General features: G+C 39.8%; 1 protein-coding gene across 10 annotated transcripts in view; it reads left to right on the plus strand.

Moving 5' to 3' along the window:
- Positions 1–20,611, plus strand: part of Pam (peptidylglycine alpha-amidating monooxygenase) — a 286,594-nt gene extending 265,983 nt beyond the window's left edge. For 2 of the 10 annotated variants that reach the window (XM_085696100.2, XM_085696123.2), the window contains 6 exons: positions 1,500–1,615; positions 5,141–5,240; positions 10,035–10,088; positions 16,043–16,246; positions 19,056–19,109; positions 19,767–20,611. In XM_085696100.2, coding sequence (XP_085552226.2) covers positions 1,500–1,615; positions 5,141–5,240; positions 10,035–10,088; positions 16,043–16,246; positions 19,056–19,109; positions 19,767–19,948 — 710 coding nt within the window. In that variant the 3' untranslated portion in view covers positions 19,949–20,611. The remainder of the gene's footprint in view (positions 1–1,499; positions 1,616–5,140; positions 5,241–10,034; positions 10,089–16,042; positions 16,247–19,055; positions 19,110–19,766) is intronic. The other 8 variants (XM_085696107.2, XM_085696126.2, XM_085696114.2 and 5 more) reach the window with 4 other exon arrangements.
- Positions 20,612–20,844: the final 233 nt, after the last annotated feature.

Genomic DNA, 20,844 nt, shown 5'->3' on the forward strand with positions numbered 1-20,844 from the left:
CTCAGGAAGCAGAGACAGGTGGATCTTTGTGAGTTCAAGGCCAGCCTGGTCTACAGAACAAGTTACAAGAAAAACAACTAGAGCTGTTACACAGAGAAACCCTGTCTCAAAAAGCCAAAAATAAAATTTGAAAAAAAATCCAAACTTATAAAATAAGATGTGTATAAAATTATATTATAAAATAAGTTACCATAAGATTTCTTTGAATGTTTATTAACCAACTTAATAGTTTAAGTAAAAGCTTACACAAATCTTCAAATACATTATGAAATATATCTAACTTTGTGTTAACTTACATTGACTGTACTCCCCACTTTAATACTTACACATTTTAGGTCACCAAGGCACAGAATAAAAAAGTTTAAGTGACTAGATGGGACACAAGTGTGTGTTTCCTGAGAAATAATAACAAAAAAAAAACTCATTGATGTCAACAAGAGAAACATTCTGTAGTTGGCTTTACTTCATATCCAAAGAATTAATTTGCCAAGTTAGTAAGGAAGGTGATTGAGTAGATATAATAGTTTTAAAATCTGGAAAAAAGATAAAAATTAAAGTTCAAAACAGGAAAATTAAAAGCACTAAGCAGGAGTTAGTGTCTTTACAGAATTCTGTAGTAATAACTGGTGCTCAGACTGTATTGTGTTATAGGATATATTCTAAAACTCTCTATGATCCTTTTAAGAAAGATGAAAACATAGCGAACACAGGCTCAGCATTATATGGCTTTGCAGTGCTGGGGCTCGGACAAAGAACACATGCATGCCCGGCAAGCCCTCCACCACTGAGCTATCCTCTCAGCCTCTTCTTAGGGGAACTCTTTAATGCATTCTTTAAAAATGAAGTACTCAAACCTCTGAATGATTTAAGTCATCACAATTTCTATTATTTCACTTTCATCCAAAGAAATTTAGTTTTATTACAAAGTATGTTCATAAGAAGGTACTTCATTTTTTCTCCTGTGACAGTCTGTCTTTAACAGTCTAAAATACAGATCTCCTGTTAACAAGCCGGAGTTATCTAAAATCAGATTACTTCCTCTGGGTTCTGCAACTCGCCTTATACCTTCTTTACATTCTCCTCTTATTCTTGTGGCAGCAAGACAGATATTACTTAGTTTTCCCACCTAATCAGATGTCCCGAAATCACTGGCTTTGATAAGTTGACCTTTCCCTCCATTCCTACTGAGGATGCCTTTCTAACCCTATATGCCAGTAGGCATGTTTGTCAGTAATTATGCATCCTGACTGCTCATGGATGCTTCCAAAGTGGACCAGGCCCTCCAGTTTCTGATTTGCTTGCTACAATACAGTTAGTCATCTAACCTGCTTGACCCACATCTGGTAACTCACAGGATAATGGTTGCTAAGTAATTTCCATTGCTGTTGATATAGAAACCATGCTGATGGTAACTATTTTGTTTGCGTAATGTTTGTTGCTTCTGTTTCAAAGCCAATCTTCGTCCGTATTTTAAAGAAAGACCTCATCTCTTGTCGCAGGTTTGCTCTTTGCGGTAAATGGGAAGCCCTACTTTGGAGACCACGAACCTGTACAGGGTTTTGTAATGAACTTTTCCAGCGGGGAAATCATAGATGTCTTCAAGCCAGTACGCAAGGTACTTAATACAAATACAAATGCCTAGATTTGAATATTTATAACAGAATTAAAACATAAATATTGATGTACAATTTCTATTTTTAAGCATAGAAGACATGATAGCTTCCTTAGCTGAGTTGACAGATGTCTTTTGTTATGTTTTTTAAAATAAATGTCCTTGTCTTTCCCTAGACTATCAATATTTTCAGATGAATGTTACCCGGTACAATTCTAACTTTGTGATAGACTCTGCATACAATGACATTCTTAAATTGCTCACTATAGTGAGCAAGTCATTACAAATACATTGATTGATAGATGATAGACAGATTCTTTTCCTAGCTTCATTCAACTGGTGAAGAAGCCACATTGTAAATGTACTATTATAGTTCTCTTTAGAATCAGCAGGCGGCTTGGTTTTTTTTTGTTGGCAGTAGTGGTAAGACTTTAATAATCAGCAAGAATTGAAAATAGTACTTTATGGAGTCTGTTCAAATTCTAAAGACTTGGCTAAGTGAGGAGTTAAGGCTCCACAGTAAGTTGCCACTATGTATTTTAACATTTTTACACACTCAGTGCTACAGCTGAGCCTTCCATAGGCTTTTGTCTTCCCACTGTATTGTATATGCAGAGTAATTGCCAGAGTGATCGTAATATTCGTGCCCACTGCAAGCATAGGCCAGGGCTCTGTCAGATGTAGGAAGATCAGCCTACTAAAATGCTCAGGCAAGGGTTATTTTTCAAAATGTAGAACGGTTTATTGTGTTTACTTAAATCAAAATGCAGCTATCACAAGCCACTCAACACAGTATGTCTTAGTATCATAAATCTTAAACTCTTAGGATAGCAAGTTTGCTAGGTGAGGAAAAAAAAGGACTTTAAAATATCTCAGTATTTTAGAAATCTGTCAGAAGATGAGCAGTCTGGTTTCTATCACAGTTCACTGCAGTTTTTGTACTGGGTCTTGAGGATCTAATTAGGTACAAGACAATCATAGTCTCTTCCTCAGTGTGCCTTTGTTAGGGAAAGCTACAGCATCTGAAACAAAACAAAGTAAACATGAACTAAAGAATTCCATTGCAGAGTCTCTTCCTTTGGGTCTCTGTTTACAGTTTGTGTGCACACATTTTCGTAGAAGACATTTTATCTGAAAAGCAATGTGCAATCACATTTAAATCATTGCATCTGTTAGAAAGTCATTACATTTAAAGTACATATTTTACCTGAACAGTGTTTTGAATTTGTATTGATTGTCTGATCTTGAGATCTATGCTCCTTTGAGCTAATTTTCTCATATTTATTGATTAAGGGAAAAAATATTGGCATTCTTTCTGGTTTACCGTTTGTCTTCTCAGAGTGTCTCTCTCTGTCTGGTCCCTTTAAGTGTGGTGTTCTGTGTCAATGAGGTTATTAACTTTTAATTAAAATGCACATCAGTACATCAAAAGTAAGCGCTAAGCAAGAGACCACCACTCATAAGACTATGAATAGATCTGAGTTAGAATTTCAGAGAGCCTTGTTCCTAAACATCAGTAGTCACCAGACTTGTGGTGATGCATGAGGGGACCTGAAAAGAGTCTCATGCTGAGACAGAATTGGCTCTTCTTTCCCAAAAACAAGTTATGATAGTACCCCTCCACATGGGAAAGTGTTCTGTGTTGATTCAGTAAAGTGGAACCGGTTTATGGATCCCTCAGATCATTCACTTACTAAGATTATCATCATAAGGATTCAAAGTCCAAGTAAAAGGAATAATGTGGTATAATGATTCATTATTGCTGTCAGAGGTTGTGTTATACATGGTCTTTTCCTCCGAGTGTATCTATTGCTTCTTCTCTCGTATAGTATGAGTCTCCCTTTTATGACTATAATCTTTAGAAATGCACTGGTGGCTCATGCCTTTAATCCTAGCACTCGGGAGGCAGAGGCAGATGGATCTCTGTGAGTTCATGACCAGACTGGTCTACAAGAGCTAGTTCCGGGACAGCCAGGACTGTTACACAGGAAAACCCTGTTTTGGAAAAAAAAAAAAAAAAAAAAAAAAAAAAAAAAAAAAAAAAAAAAAAAATTCTGAATGATTGATGGCTCTTTATATTAGCATAAAGTAAATAAAGCATTAAGTCTAATAAAGAAGGTTTCATTCTTCTGCATATGGACACACAAATGACCCAATATCATTTGCTGAAGATACTGTCTCTACTCCTATGCTTTTGGCATCTTAGTAAAAACAAGGGGGCTGTGACTGTGCGAATTTAAGTCAGGGTCCTCCGGTCTGTAGTCTTTCTTTGCAGTGAAAGACACTGGATGCAGAAACACATGAGTGCTCAGAGGGCCAAGATTGAGTAAAGGTTAAGGGATCACAATAGTATGATATCACCACTGCTGCAGATAAGGGGACAGAAACAACCAGAAGACAGAATAAGAGCCTGGGAGGTGCATTTGCTAGTTGTGATATGGCTGGTCCAGTCATGAGTCTAGTGCGACTGTACTTGTCTGCACAGAGCCTGCTCGCGGTCGGGCCTGTCCTCAGTACTGCAGAGCTCTCGCAGAGGACCGAAGTTCAGCATCCACATTGGTGGCTCACAGCACCTGTAAATACAGCGCCAAGGATCAAACGCCCTTTCTTGACCTCCTCAGGCACTGTGCTTATGCATTTACCTACACCCAGACACAAACGTATAAACACAGTTTTAAAATAATAAAAACTTGCCAGGCAGTGGTGGTGTAAGCCTTTAATCCCAGCATTCAGGAAGGAGAGGCAGGTGCATCTCTGTGAGTTTGAAGTCAGCCTGGTCTATTAGAGCTAATTCCAGGACAGCTAGGATTGTTACAGAGAAATCTAGCCTCAAAATAATAAAAAACCATAGTAATAATAATAATAACAACAACAACAACAACAACTTAATCGTAAAAGAGAGTGGACCTGTTCACAACCAGCCATGTATGGAGGAGCTTTATTGCCACTGTCGGTCCCCCACTGCTGACCTAGGGACTATGGCTAAACTATGTGAAGTGGGGAGTTCCTACTGTCAGTCAGGTGCCTGCTGGTGAGGCTCCAATGGGAGTTCTGCGCCATAGATACACAGATGGCCCTGGAGACACTGATTGGGTCTCAAAACAAAAAAGAGATAAATATGATAACTATGGAAAGGGAACTTACGGGGAGGAGAGAGGGCTGAACTTGGGGTCGAGAGTAATCTGAATGTATAGTATCCATGTATAAAAAATGTCAGAGGAGACGCTTGATCATCAATTTTTTTTAAAGATAGAAGATGTTTGAAAGCAAAAGTAAGCATAATTAAGTTATTGAAAATAAAAACAACCCTGCAAAAATAACCAGCTTATGAATTTCCAACGTTTGAAGGAGTTGCAAGCCAGTGGGTTCTCAGTGCCTGAATTATTCCTAGCAGAGTCGGGGCACAATGACTGCCTTTGGCGAGGGTGGCTCACTGTTGGAGTCTCACACCTTGTCTCATGTTTCTGCCATCCATGATGTGCTGAAGTAAAGCCTCACCATGATAACCCGTGTCTTTGCATCTGGCAGCACTTTGAAATGCCTCATGATATCGTCGCTTCTGAAGATGGGAATGTGTACATTGGAGATGCGCACACGAACACCGTGTGGAAGTTCACCCTGACTGAAAGTATGTTGTTGTGCCTTTTTACTTGTTTGTTTTTACAGTATTTTTAATCCATAATTTCCATCTGGTTTATTGTTTAAAGTCATGGGAAACAAAAACATTTGCCTTTTTTTTTTAATGCCAGAAATAGGAAATCGGGACGTAGGGAGTTTGGGTGTGGGGTTCAATCTTAGCATATATCTAGCATCTTTGGGTCTCTGTTCCCTGTACTACAAAGGACAAGGGAAATGAAGGATGAGCGAGGCAGAGGAGAAAGGGAGAGAGGGTCTTTATTTGGTTTCTATTTCAGGAATTAAAATAATTTCTTAAATGTGGAGAGAGAGGGTTTTTTTTTTTTTTCCTGGCAGACGTCGCCTTGTTTCCAGAGACACTCCACAGGAAATGTTTGATGTGTGAAGTAATGTCTGTTACATTAAAAAGCCCCCGTTAATTCCAGCTTGTTACAGAAGAGAGAGACAGCATTGGCAAAGGAGAGGTTGACTTGTTGCCACAAGACATCACCCCATCTGGCACTCAGCTCTTCCTAGCGCTGAGCATGAAGGGACACCAGCATCCTTGTCTGACACGTTATCTGCAGCAGACTTACTTTCTGTTTTCCATTTAGGTCGCAGCTTTATCCTCTCTTCTACCTTCTTCCCCGTCCTCCCAATACTGAGTTGCTGTATGTTTATTTAACTGGGAACCTAAAAGAACACATATATTTACTCTTAAGAATCTGGTCAGTAAGTGGATGAGTTGTTAGGTTTTGGAGTAGGGGTTGAGGAATGAGATTTGAGGGGACAGTGAGATAGATTGCTTAATATTAGGTTTATTGAGGAGACTGAAGGGGGCATTGAGTTGGATTAGTGGAAAGTAACAAGTTTGTTAGAAAACTTCTTAGTGCCGTGGATATAGATAGGCAATAACATGGCAGGGACTCTGGGGAAATTTCAGGCCCCAGCACAAGAAACAGACAGATGGTCTGGTCTCTGAAGATATGAAGCAGAGGCCTTGTGGCAGAAGTGGGGGTCTGCCTGCTCTTCTAACTGTCTAAAGAGGGTTGAGGAAGAGAAAAAGGTAGGGCGAAGGATATGTGGCCAATATCCCTTTGAATGTTAACTCACTTGGCAGATGAGAACTGGCCCCAGAAATTCTGATAGCCAGGAACCCACAGTGTCTCTTTTGGATGCCTGCTAGTATCTGTCTGCAGACACTTTGGCCTGAGTCAAGGCTGGATTACTAGTGTTATATTCTTCACCGATGTTAGTATTATCTCATTTCAATTTGTATATCATTAAAAGTGTACTAGCCTAGTCCCTGGTTTCAGACTGGAAAACAAAATTTCTCTTAATTGAAGCTAACTGAATGTTTACTTGGCCCAAAACTTCAATATCCAGAGATGCTTTTTAAATATGTCAGGGTCTAAGCGACAGCAGCGAGTGGTAACAAATGGTAACAAGGAATTAGGGGTGATAAATTTGAGGTTTCACAAGTTGCTGCAGATAGCAATATTAGGTAAAAAAATAATAAGGGCATGAAAACTTGATGAATAAAATGATATTAATTGTAACACTATAAATTCAAGTTATAACAAGGAAAGAAAACAAATTACTGGAAGAAAAGTAAAATCAAGAGTCGATAAACTTTAATCAGGTGCAATGTAGGTTTTACATCTCAATTTAACCAGTGCTGTATTCAGTAACTTTTGAGTTTTGAGTTAATCTTTGAGTAACTCTTACTGTTCTGCACTAAGGACCCAATTTGAGTATAATGAATATCGATTCAACTATTGGGTATGTTTGCACAGATGTGATAGAAATGTCCATGAGGAAAAAACTCATTTTACCTCATGGTTTCAGTGTTTGGTGGTTTGGGCCGAACATCACTGGCAGCAGGATCACGTGGCATAAGGGAGCGTTTGGCCAAGAAGCAGATAAGGGCCACACTAAAACAGTCCAAGGACGTGCTTCTACATGCCTCCGTCTTCCGAGCCTCTGCCTTCTTTTTATCACACTGCAGTAAAGCTATCTTATTAATTCTATACTGGAAACAGTCAGTCCTCATAATCTAAGTGTCTCTGCAAGTTCCCACACGGACCCACCCAGAGCGCGCTCTATTGCTCTCGTGGGCATTTCTTACTCCCATGAGGACTGTGGCAGAGCCTCTGGCCTATCCTACCCCCACAAGTCACTTTCCCTTTTCCCTGTAAGAGACGCATTCAGCACTTGTGTTTGCAGCAAGGGACCCTGGAGGCATGGGCAAACCAGTGTAAAACTAAAGATAGATGGATAATCCTCAAATGACTGACCAAGTTAGGGTTTTAGAACAATAAAAGAAAATGTTAAATACCCTTTTAAAGATGGAAAAGACTGTACATGGAGAAATGGGAACAATTTTAATATGTGCGTTTTGAAAACTCGTCCTAAGTGGTTTTGATACAACTTCCGATGGCTGTTTAAAAAGCAGGACGATACAGCATAAAACTTCAAGGTGATAAAAATCTTATCTGTGTAATCCAGACCACAATAAATGACTGAGATGGGACCTCTGGCACAGGAAGAACGTCTGCGTTTACACTCTAGTGCTTAGTCAAATTCGTAGACGATTGCTGTCCTACTTGGCTTCTCTACTGCTGTGTTAAACACCGACCAAAATGAACCTGGTGGATATTTGACTTCCGTGTCCACGTCACTGAGGGAAACCAAGACAGAAACCTGGAAGCCAGAACCAGAGTAGAGACCACAGAAGGATGCTGTAGACTGACTTGCTCTCCGTGCCTTGCTCAGTTGGCTTTCTTCCATCACCCAGGACCACCTACCCTAGGGTATCACTGCCCAAAGTGGGCTTGGACCTCTCACCTTAAACCTTTAATTGGGAAAATACCCTACTTACGCCAGGCCAAGCTGGTAGAGAGGTTCCCAAACTGGTGTCTTCTTCCTTGGTCACACTAGTTTCTAGGCATCAAGGACAAAGCTAAGCAGCACAGCTGAATTACAGCTGATTACATATGGAATACATGTATACATATTATACTGAATTACAGTATAATTCTAGAATTATACACCTTCCTCCCAGGGAGAAATCATTCCACACATTTAGAAATGAATAAAGGAAAAAGTTCTTTAATTATACCAGGTGACTGGTTCTGGCTAATGCACAAAAGGGGACCAGCCTGGAATGGAAAATTTTTACCAGTTTTTATAGGTCCTAGGCTTATCCATTCCACATACATTATCATCCTTAAATCTCTTTTAAATCCTGGCCCAGGTTAGACTTTGAACAATCTAAACAGAGACAGGACACTACAGGTATGGCTACTTGGGTTAGTGGGAAATTAACACAGCCAAGTATTGCTAGAGTTGTTTCTTATAAGTATACCAGTGTTGTTTTTGTTGTTGTTTTCTGGTAGTTGTTACCCAGGATCACCTTCCACACCTGGCAGAATTACTCTTTTTTCTAATAAGAGCATGGGGAGGGGCGGATAATGGCAGATCAGCATTTAAAGGTGGTTGCCACCCTGCACTGCTCCCATGAACTGCCCACTGGAAGAATATTCTTTGATATGGAGATGATCTTATTGGCCTGATGTAAGTCAAGTTTGTCTCCTTCTGTGGTTGAAATGGAGCCTAACGGGAGGGCAAGCTTGGAGAAAGAGCATTAGCAGAAGTGTTTTCTCAGCAACCCGAAAATAAACTTAAATAACAGCGCTGAATTTTCTCCCTAGCAGTTTCTAGCAAGCCTGGTCAAAGCGCTGCTTACCTTCCGGTCATGTTGGAGTCAGCACTCCCTTAATTAAATTCCGCTTGGCATAACGTAATAATTCCTAAGCAAGTTTAGTAGTGCATCCTTTATAGCGTCAATTTTGTTACTCCGAGTTCCTGGTGTATCAGTAGAAACCATCTTCATTCTAAGACGTGGTACATGTGAAACCGCTGTAAGCAAGGGAGTGGTGGAGCTGCTGAACTGGACCACGCCAGGGATGGAAAGGAAGGTTTACTGGGGATCGAACTGCCAAGGCTGTACTCAGGAGGGCGTGGAGGTGAGGGGGAGCAGAGAGAAGCAAAGTGGTGGAAGAATCAGTGGATTTTAGGTGACAGTCAACAGAGTGGGGGCCTTTGAGTTGAGACAGGCTCTTCAGATTAACTGGGAATTAGATGCCCTTGCCTTAGGCAGTTGACCTTTGAGGACAGATTAAGGAGGTCCTGGTGAATGGAAATTCCTGAGGAATGCTCAATTTAAGCTTCCGTTTACCCAGTAACAATTCTTCTGTTTACCAGACCAGATATCTTTTGTTTAGGCCATTGTTGCCAGCACTGCCATGGGTGGGGTTGGGAATGGGGCCAAACAGAGTTTTGTCACCAGCATTGACATTTGGACCTAATAAACAGAATATTTCAGAAAAAAAAAAATGAAACTATAATTTTCCAAAAGGAAAATTCTTTTTTTTTTTTTTTCTTTTTTGTTTTTTGTTTTTTTTTTCAAGACAGGGTTTCTCTGTGTAGCCTTGACTGTCCTGGAACTAGCTCTGTAGACCAAGTTGTCCTCAGATTCATAGATACCTGCCTGCCTCTGTCTCCTGAATGCTGGGATTAAAGGCGTGCACCACCACTGCCTGGCGAATACCCTTTTCTAAATCTAAAGTTATTCGAAATATTATCTCAGCTTACACAAGGATGTTTTATAGAAGATTCATTAACATGGCCACTAATTAGACTTAGGAAATATTGGTAAATGAATTAAAAATGGTATCCAAGTTAAGCTTTTAAATGTTCTTTTAGAGGATTCTGATTTTTCTCACTCTTTATTGTGCTTTTACAGAAATGGAGCATCGATCAGTGAAAAAGGCGGGCATTGAGGTCCAGGAAATCAAAGGTTGGTCAGAGTCCTCTTTTAAACCAAAATCTGTTTTGTTGGATTATTTTTGGCTCTTGATTGCAGCATAAAAATTATCAGGATAAAAATATATAGTGCAGTAAATATCCATGACTTCTGCTTTGTACCGAGCCCTTAAACCTCCACGCTGCTGCTTCCCTTTATGGTAAAGGAAATTGTCAGAGGGTCCTCCAATCACTGACTCCCAGGAGCAGAACATGGATGCGGATCTCAGAAGCCTCTAGCTTGTGATCCCGAGATAATTCAGGACGGAAAATATTTAGCCAGTTATATTGGGAAGTATTGTTGATCTTACACAGAAAAGTGATTCTTTAGTATGCTAGAAAATTCCACGTGCACTGTCATGTAAGCAAGTGAAAACCCTTGGTGGATCAGTCCTATCTGATGAGAAACATTAGCACATCTGCCAGCTCCTGTCATGGTACCTCTCAGCCTATAAGATTGACCGAAGGCTTGTTTGTAAAAGGCAGTGTAGTGAGTCTAAGGGAAATGGAACTACAGCTGACCTCAGGACAGTTGCTGCCCATTTAAAAGCAGGAGAGAAGGCACACATCAACATATCCATATGTCTGAATCACAGACATACAGTATCTGTGCTTGTCTACAGGTAAGCAACTGCTATACTCTGTCTATTCAAAAGCTCTTTCTACTTACTTTTCCTTCTCCAAGAACCAGTTCGAACCTGCAGTTTCTCTGCGCAGTGTAAGTTTTTGACTGGTGCTATGTTGTTAAGGACCCATCATGCTTAAGTAACTAGTGATTCCCTTCTTCATATTGAACCTGGAGATCTTCAGACCTAAGTCTAGGCATCTTTGTTTTCCTGCCTCATGACAGTAGGCTGGAAAAACATGCAAAGCCAGGAACAAAAGGAAGTTCATGCAGGCAGAAAGGAAGGACATTAGGCTCCACTTTGAAAGGGCTGAGATAACATAATTGAGAAAATAAACTGCAATTGCTTAACATTTGTAGAGATTCTGCCCAGAGGACAATCAGTGTAGGGTGATGCTCATATTGCTCAAAGACACATACAAGTTTTAAATCATTGCTATTTATGTAGTATTGCTGATGTTACATTTATCCCCAAATAAGGGTGAGTTAAAAGATATTGTTGTTAATAACAGCTATCATATATGAAACACTAAAACTGGACAATACAAAAAAGCATCAAATGTAATCATGCTAACCATGTGCTATTTATTTTACATATGAGGAAATATGGATGGGTATTACGAAGGAGAAAGTAAGTGTTAAAGGTTTTAATTGCAAGGCTTTGATGTCAAATCCTGTATTCTTAACCGTTGCTGTAGTGTTGAGGACAGATAAATCCTGTCAGCACATCAGTCCATTCGCTACAAGTCCTTCCAAGAATGCAGGCAGTTAGGAATGATTTGCAGTTTGTGTTCCAATGTCTTGAACTGTAAATTACTTCAAAGTATTTCCATTTAAATATGCCTTACCAAAACATTCTTGATGGTAATATGTGGGAAATAGTCCACTTATCCTGACCTGACCTCACCTTAGCTGCTTGATGAAGGGAAAACAATGAGCCCATTTAGGTGGAAAACCTCGCAGTCTTGGGGCAGAACCCAGCAGTCTAAATAGTGACTTTTACATAAGGGTTTTCAAGAAAGTTCAGTCTAATAGTCAGGAATATTCCACCTCAGAGATACTTTGTTCCTTGAACACAAATAATTCTCATTCTTTTATAAGTTATATATTTTTACAAAAGAAACATGGATCATACTAGATACCTAGATCTTATCATTTATCAAAACCATGAAGCTACCCTTTGTAACAGAGGCCAAAGCAAATTGCCACTTGGCAACATAGGAGGTGTTTGCTAATCTTATAACTCTAAATGTGAGTTACTTTGGGTGATAACTTATTTCCACATGAGTGGTCATGTAGCTGAGCAGTTATAATAAGGTTTCAGAAGCAACATTTTAAGGGAGATTCAGAAATCAGAGAAAAAGCTTAGGGAAAGGATTTGAAGTTTCAAATAGAGTTACTAGGAATAAAATAGGTCAAAGCCTAACTCTCACACTGTCCCCTGCCCCACGTAAAGGGGACAATGATGATCAGTCTCCAAAAGTAGAAAGAAGAATAAAGAAAGAGGCTCTCAGGCGCAGTGAACCTCTTCGATCTTACTGAGGGGAGGATTTATAAGGATCAGTTGGGGGGTGGGAGGAGAAGAGAGAACATGAAAGAGAATGACGGTCATCGATGCTGGGTATAGCTTTCATGTTTTCCTAAGTCACAGATAATGTGCCTTCTAAAATCCTCCCTCTTCACTTCTCTCTATTATGAGCTAGGTAACAATTTTCATATTGCTCTATTAAGAATGTACCTCCATTCCTGATTATTATACCAGTTGCTTTTATTAAAGGAGTCTAAGGGAGGACAGAAGGAGTGGCCTTGAAAGATAGCTCAGTGGATTAAAGTGTTTGCTTCAGAGGCGTGAGGACTAGAGTTAGGATCCCCAAGAGTCCACACAAGGAGAGCAAGCATGACAGCCTCTTGCAATTGCTTCGCTGGGGAAACAGGGAGAGGGATCCTGAGGGTGAGCCATCCAGCTAGATTCTCTGGAGTTGGTAAGCTTTGCATCCAGGGAGAGATTCCACTTTAGAGAATAAAGTGGAAAGAAATGGACAAAAACACCTAATACGGACTTCAGGTGTGCACACACACACATAAAACACAAAAACACATACAGAATGCATTAACACATGCAAACATGCATTCACACAAATGCATACATAACATTGGTTATAGAGCAAAAGAATCAGCTTTACATTCATAGAAATAGAGGAGACAACAATGAACTTGCAAGTAGATGAGACAAGACAGCAGTAACTTACTAATATATGTATCACTGTAGACATTCTTGGCTTCCATAATTCTGGTATTTTGAATGCAATCTACTAAAAAATCTACATTTTAACATTTGGCATAAGATGAAATGTGTTTAAGATTTACAAGGTGCTATTTTTTTAAGAGGAAAGTTTTTAAATAACGTATTACCTTGCGAAATAAAAAATAATAAAAAAATAGAAAAATATAAATTCTACACAATTACCCTCACAAAGAAGTACAGATAACTGTCCTTAAAAGAAATATTGCTTTAAAGGGCAGAAGAAGGAAAAGAAATGCTTCTGATCTATCAGTTTTTAAAACTATTGCTTTTTCTTTGTATCTAGAGATGCGTTGATAGCTTCTGAATTTATAAGACGTTTTTGTTCTAGGCAGACTGTATATGGCATCTTGTATGATACAAGAGTGTCGTATTCTATTCCCTTTTATCTCCAGAAACACGGGCATTGGCTCATTTTAGAGTCTTTATGCTCCATGCCTGTTCAACGGGGATGCTCCAAAATATGGGAATGCTTAATAAAGGAATTTCAGATAAAGAGTGAAATGATGTACTTTGGATTATTAATTATTTGAGTGAAATTCTTGGACTCTTTTGGGAAAAGTGTTTTGTTAGACTTTTCATTCTACCTATGTCGTCCCATCAGAAGAACAGCAATATTGCTTTTCTTTCTGAGACTAGGACATTTTTTAAACTGCCCTCATTTTAACAAAATACCTTTTAAGTCTCAAAAACATTTCAGTGTACTCCAAATGTTAGAATGTTCAAATATTTTTAGTAGATTACTGTAACATGTGGGTCTGCTTGTTAGGGTTTCTGTCCTGCCCAATTCCCCCATTCATTAGGTCCCAAAGAATCACACAGAAGGTCTACATGAGCTATAAAACTGATTGGCCCATTAGCTAAGGCTTCTTATTAACTCTTATAACTTATATTAGCCCATTATTCTAGTATATGTTATCCACATGGCTCAGTACCTTTTTCAGCGAGGCAAGTCACACCTTCCTTCTTCGATGTCTGGACAGGACTGAGGAGGAATGGGCTTCCTCCTTCCCAGACTGTTCCTGTTCTCATTGCCCCACCTCTACTTCCTGTCTGGTTGTCCTGCCTATACTTCCTGCCTGGCTACTGGCCAATCAGCATTTATTTAAAACATAATTGACAGAATACAGAATTGTCCCGCACCAGATTACGTCCAAAATATGAGTACCGTAGAAGCCAAGAATGTCTAAAGCAGTATGTGTCTTAGCTAGTTCATGACCGTGTCTCATCTACTTTCTATGAATGTTAAGCTGGTTCTCTCAGTCTGTAACCGATACCATGCCTGGTTCTCTACATTTAATGTACTTCAACCCTGGCTCTGCCTCATCAATGATACCAGATGTAAACTGACAAAATGATTATAGCAAAAAAACCTTTCTGTTTTCTATGATGCTGGGTAATTATCTTGTAGTGTATACTGCTTTCAAATAGACTCAGGCTTTCCTTCTGAAGGCAACACATTCTTGAATATCAAAGAGACAAATTTGTTTTAGGTTATTTAATCCCATGATTGTTCCATTTCAATATGGAACAAGTTTAAACGTAGAATAATTGCGTATACATTTTCTGTAGTGACAAAGAGGATGATAGAACCGTGGTTTAGGTCTATGGACCAATCCTTTTCCTTCCCTTCTCTTAAAATTCTAAGAGCCAGGCAAGCGAACAAGAGAGAAAGTGTAGTCTCTGTTTTTGTAAAGTCCAGGGAACAAGATGAAGACTTAGGGGTCTTCAGCGGAAGGGTAACAATAGCAGCTGCTCCAGGCTCTGTGTGTCAATTAAAGAGGAGCCACGCGCCCTGTGTAGTGCAGATGCTCAGTGAGTGTGATGGAGACTGTGGAAGAGGCTAGCGCAGAACACTGAAGCAAGACGCCTAGTCCTCTGTGTGTTTATATCATAGATTCTATGTGAAGTGTCCTAAGCAGTTTCAGAACCTATGTCCAGCAAGCTGTTATTAATCAATTTTCCCCACTAAAACCCTCTATCCTTGCCAGTTTGTCAGGGTCTGAGGTCTGCTGCATCATGCAGTCTATATTGTATAGTAGGGGAAAAGATACACCAAGAAATTAATATTCTGGAAGCTTTCTGAGTCGCTCAGCAAACAGGACTGTATCTCCTAGCTAAATTCTACTCATTGCACATTAGGGTTTCTATACACAGATACCTTCTTAGGGCTGGCTCGAAGTCCAGTCCCGTTTCAAGTCAATAGTTATTAAAGCTCCTGTCGTAGCTTCTACAGCTTCATAATCTGTTTCTCCACGGTGCTTAGTGCCTGATCAGCCTGGTACCTACCCAGCTCCTGTCAGTGTCTCAGAAGGTTGGTGTTACTTTATCATCAATAAAATTATATATGTTGCATTTATGCCCGCATATTTTGCTGAGAACTATATTATAAGACCACAAAGGTACAGTTGCTTTTTCTCTTTGTCTGTCATAGGGGTAACTTTGTAAATGCCTATGAATATGTAGAGAGAGTATTAAAACATCACAGAACATAGAAGTGAGTCATAAAATAAAGGTACAATGAACCAAGTATTTATTAAGCACCTTCTTTGTGATCCACATCTAAATCAAACAGTTTTATGAAGGCAATCGTATCACAGCTTTACAAATGAGATCCTTCTAGGCCAAAATAAATTAACTAACTTGCCCAAAGTTATTCTGCTAGTATACCTGAGAACAAGTATGGTTGACTCCAGTAGTAAGCACCAGCTCGTCTCCTCTACACAAAGCAGTGTGTGATCCTAAGCTTGGAAAAATGCAAAAGGATATATACGCTTTGGAGTTACTGACTAAAGAGGGAATTAAAGGTAGATTAAAGACCACCAGTCAGAAGGTGAAAACTACATAGCAATCACCAAAGCTGCTGTTGACTTTAGAGATGCTGAGATTGAAAGATGACCCCACATACACTGGTCTCAACAAGTTCTTGGTGAACCATTGTTGATTTGACTGGGTAGGGGTGGGTGAGAGGGTTTGGAATCTTTGAATCAGTTGCATACTGTGAACTCTTCTCTCCCTGAAGAAGCCGAGGCAGTTGTTGAATCCAAAATGGAGAACAAACCCACCTCCTCAGAATTGCAGAAGATGCAAGAGAAAGAGAAACTGAGCAAAGAGCCAGACTCGGGAGTGCCCGTGGTTCTCATTACAACCCTTCTGGTTATTCCTGTGGTTGTCCTGCTGGCCATTGTCATGTTTATTCGATGGAAAAAATCAAGGGCCTTTGGAGGCAAGTAAAATGAGCCCCTTGGATTTGGACCCTACCTTTGAAAGCATGTCTGGCCTAATTACCATTAGGAACTTTGTCATGACTGTCTGTTTGGTTTGGCTTGACTTAGTTTGTTTTACATGCTCTCTACCTTCTCATGGTATTATTGTCTGTGTCTTGAAAGGTAATTATAAATAATACTGAATATAAAATCTATTTGGCACCTCTGAAATTTAGGTAGTTTGCTTTGACTATAACTTCACTCGTTGCCTTTAAACAGTTGGCTTAAACCCAAATAATATCACCTTAGAAAGCTGTGAAGTTGTAGATCTACTATAAACCATCTTGCAGATCAGGGAGAAGAACATACCCGCTTTTAGGAATGAACCAGAACTCACAATGCTTGGGTCAGGTATCTTGAGGTTGTATTCTTCCCCTATCAGGTTGACTCTAGCTTCTAGCTGCATGACATTGGGCAAGTTACTTAATCTCTCTAAACCAGATTCTTCATGGATAAAATGAGAATAAAATATGAGGTTGTGTGAAAGTGAGATAGAGCAATGGACACTAAGCATTTGCCAAAGTGTCTGGTACCTGCTATGTAACTAGTGTCATTAGCAAGTATAAAGAGTAATGCCGGTCATAGAGAAATAAAAAGAGATGCCCATCTCAAGCCTCTGCTTTACCCAGAATCCTCCTGTCCTAGCAAACCACTTGGCTTTTAAATAGTCATAAATTTGACCATTAGATTTCCTAACTGAATGAGGCAGGGTCCAGTACCATAAGTCGGTATCTTTAAAAATAATTGTTATAATTTGAGGCCCTTTCGATGATATTGAAATGAATAATTGATATCATTTTTATATCACACATTTAAGTAGCAGCCTCTGGATCCAGGCAGATAGGTATCTATAGTTGTATCTGGGAGGGAATCTTTGGAGCACTGTGGGAGGCAGCATTTGATAAGGAAACACAGTCTGGTCTCTGTTTGAAGTCAGACAGTCAATGGCAGGTTTTCAGGTACCCATGGCAAAAGAAAAAGACCCTGATTAAAAGAATGGAAGATTCCATTTAATGAGTTATGAAAGTAATGTTTCTTAGATTTTTCTTTAACTCTTCATTTACTTCATATAAATCTTTGAAAAAAATGTAATTAGCTCTTCCCATAAAGGACTGTTATGAACCTGGAACTGTCATGAATAGAAAGAAAACCAGCCATATCATGAGGCATACACTTTAAGAGAACAAATGTGTTATACGTGGTATTGATTGGATGTTCCCAGCACAGACAGCGCTTCTTGATACTAGTTGTTCAATAAGATAATTATTGGATAAGAGTCAGATGAGTAGAGGAAACTCACCAAATAGGCAACACACAAAAGATGATAGATAAAACTTTAACAAAAGATGGTAATGCAGTGAAAACGACAAAGGATGTCAATGGGAGGTAGGGCCTGAGGCATATGGCTGGACTCTTGCGTGTTTAACCAGGAGAGGAAGTGACTACCAATCAAGAAAGCCTGCTTTCCCATTTGCTATTAGGGACATGTGGCATGGAACTGAAGCCTAAGGCTGTGTGGGAAGGAAGCAACATTGTGCCCTATGTGTTATTTAAGAAAAGTGTAATTCTATGCAATTTTGTGTCATTTAATTGAAAAGGTAGATTAGGCTGCCACCTATTTTCAAGGATTGTTTTTCATCAATGGATTTTTATCAAAAAAGTAAGAAGGGAAGGAGGGAGAGAGAGAGAGAGAGAGAGAGAGAGAGAGAGAGAGAGAGAGAGCCCTCCTAAAGTTTGGTTTGCACTGATTGCATACACATTACACACACCGTGGTTGTGCGCTCCACTGAGAGTCAGCCCGGACACCCAGCTAGGCACGGGGCACAAAGGACTGGTCGAGGAATGTGCCATGTCTTTGTGAATCTGAGTCTATTCTTGGCTTTCTTGCAGTTCTTTCTCCATTTTGTTTTCTATCTGTCAGCTGCCATCTGCCTTTTAGCTCTTGTCGTGAGGCTGCTGGCTACCCTGATGCTTCTCTGAGTCTAGCCCATGAAAGAATGAGAGAAAGAGAGAACATGCAGGAAGAGACATAGCAGGGGACAACTGGATTCCCTTGGGAGCTCTACCTCTCCATAAAAAAAAAGAGAAATTGACTTCTCTTAGAGATGGGAGCCCCGGGGAAGGCCTGAGGTCTCCTTAAGTGCATGGGAATTATTTGGGGTTTCATGTCATCTGCCTTCACATCGGCTACATAACCTCCTTCATAGGAAGCCAATGTGAAGGCAGGATTGTATGCTTCTATTAACAGAAAAAGAAATGTCCCTGAAGATTTTAGTGAAAGCTTCCATTTTTTTTTACAGTATTTTGCTAACTTAATTCTATCCCAGTACAAAGAAAGAAAAATATGAGCATTGGTCAGAGTGTTTTTACAATTCATGTAACACTCCCTCTTATACATCACGGATATGGGGAGATGGATACTGACCTCTCATTTCTCAGAGTGGGAGGGACCTAAGGCTCAAGAAATTAGTTTGTCAAAATTACAGCATATAAGAGGCAAGAGGCAAGGCTTGATGCTATCCCTTATATACATCTCAGCCTGGACCATTTCAGCCCCCTTTATGCTTCTCAGTGATATATAGCCTTTTCTAAAATCGCATGTAAATAAAACTTTTTAGTCACGTGTGAGTTCCTGATTTCATGTTGACAGTTGATCCCTTGGATAGAGGAGGGTGACTGGGACACATGTAAAATGTGCCATCTTTCTGTTTGTCTTTTGTTTTTTGTTTTGTTTTGTTTTGTTTTGCTTTTCCGTTTTGCTTAAAGCAGATTCTGAACACAAACTCGAGCCAAGTTCTGGAAGAATACTCGGAAGATTCAGAGGTATGCCTGTGACCTTCAGAATCTCATGTGTGGTTCAGAGTCAACAAGCTCACGTCTTATGAAGACCAAGGCCCTGTTTTGTATTTTGATCCTGAAGAGTCAGCACCTAGTGGGCAGTGTAGCCATCCCCCAGCGTAAATGCGGAGTAAATACCTTGCAGCATGGGCCTCGTGGCACATTTCCCAGCCTTCTTTCTTTTCTCCTATTTGCTGTTCGTTCGGTATTCTCTCGTTCCTTTTCCCTGCCTTCTGTCTGTTTGCGTTTATCTTTGGTAAACTTGCAGTCACCGGTACTGGAGTGTCAGTGCTTGTTTTAGGGAAGAAGACCTTTTTGTAAAGTCATTGAAATGAAGAGCAGCTTAGGAGTTGCCAGTTCAAGAGAGCTGTAGAGAAACAGTAGGAATAATGGATTTGAAATATGCCTGCAGAAACATAATTCTGGAGGAGCTTAGAATCTCATTTACTTTGATAGAGTCTGTTGAGTACTATCCGTCTGGTTAAGACAAATCTCTTTGAATATCACTCTTTAAAAAAAAAAAAAGGCCTTTTCCCATTCCCAACTTCTGTCCTTGTTTAAAATGTTTGAAAGTTTACAAGGAAACAGGCTTGTTTGTGCAAATTTTAACTGTACAATGCCATTTGGTATTTTTCCCCCCAGGAAAAGGAAGCGGAGGCTTAAACCTAGGAAATTTCTTTGCAAGCCGGCGTCAAGGCTACAGCAGAAAAGGGTTTGACCGCCTCAGCACAGAGGGCAGCGACCAAGAGAAAGATGAAGACGATGGGAGTGAATCGGAAGAGGAGTACTCGGCCCCGCTGCCGGCACCCGCGCCTTCTTCCTGAACGCTGGGCGCTCCTGTCGCGGAGTGAGGTTTACCAAGGATTCCCAGATTCCTTCCCCTGTAGTGCGTGTAAAGTTCTGTGCATTTGATTGTAAGCTGTACTAGTCTGTGTGAGACTGTACACACCTTATTTACTTCATTCGGTTATGTTGGCTTCTGTGTTTAGGTGAGGGTTGCCTAAAAGTTCACTACAGTGCCATTGTCTTTATATGAACTTAGAGTAGAGAAACCGCCCTCTCCTTCAGTCACCGCACTCCCTCCCCAGGATGGAAGTTTCGCTCCTTTACACTGGGGGACTTTTTTGTGGATGTAAATAGCCCCATTCTCTGCTTGAACACACAGTGTTTTCCCCGACCCGCGCCCCTTGCCAGTGACTTTCTTTGGTGCCTTTCCTGTTCAGCATTCTCAGCCCGTGGCAGTAAAGAAAAACCTTTGCGCTGCACAATGAAAAGCTGCTAGATCTCCTTCTATTTTTTTAAGATCACTAACATTATATTGCGATGAGAGAAATTTTAAAAAGTCTCTATTTAAATTCTTTTTTTAAATTTCTCTTCAGTTGGTGTGTTTCCGGGATGTCTTATTTTTAGATGGTTACACTGTTAGAACACTATTTTTCGGAATCTGAATGTAATTTGTGTAATAAAGTGTTTTCAGAGCATTAGCAGTCCGGGTGTGTTTTGTGATTTTTTTTTGCATACTTAAAACACTTTATGCACATCTTTTAATAATTACACAAATCAGGGAGCAGAACTAGTTCATTCTTATGGACCAATAGAAATGCTTTTATGTAAAATGTAAACGATAATTTTATGTGGCCAAGCTATACTAAAAGTATGGTTATTCAAACATGGAAAAAACAAGTTCTCTTTGAAAAATCATAACGCATTCCACATATAA

Source organism: Myodes glareolus, chromosome 1 (assembly GCF_982192425.1).
Source record: "Myodes glareolus chromosome 1, mMyoGla1.1, whole genome shotgun sequence".
NCBI lineage: Eukaryota > Metazoa > Chordata > Mammalia > Rodentia > Cricetidae > Myodes > Myodes glareolus.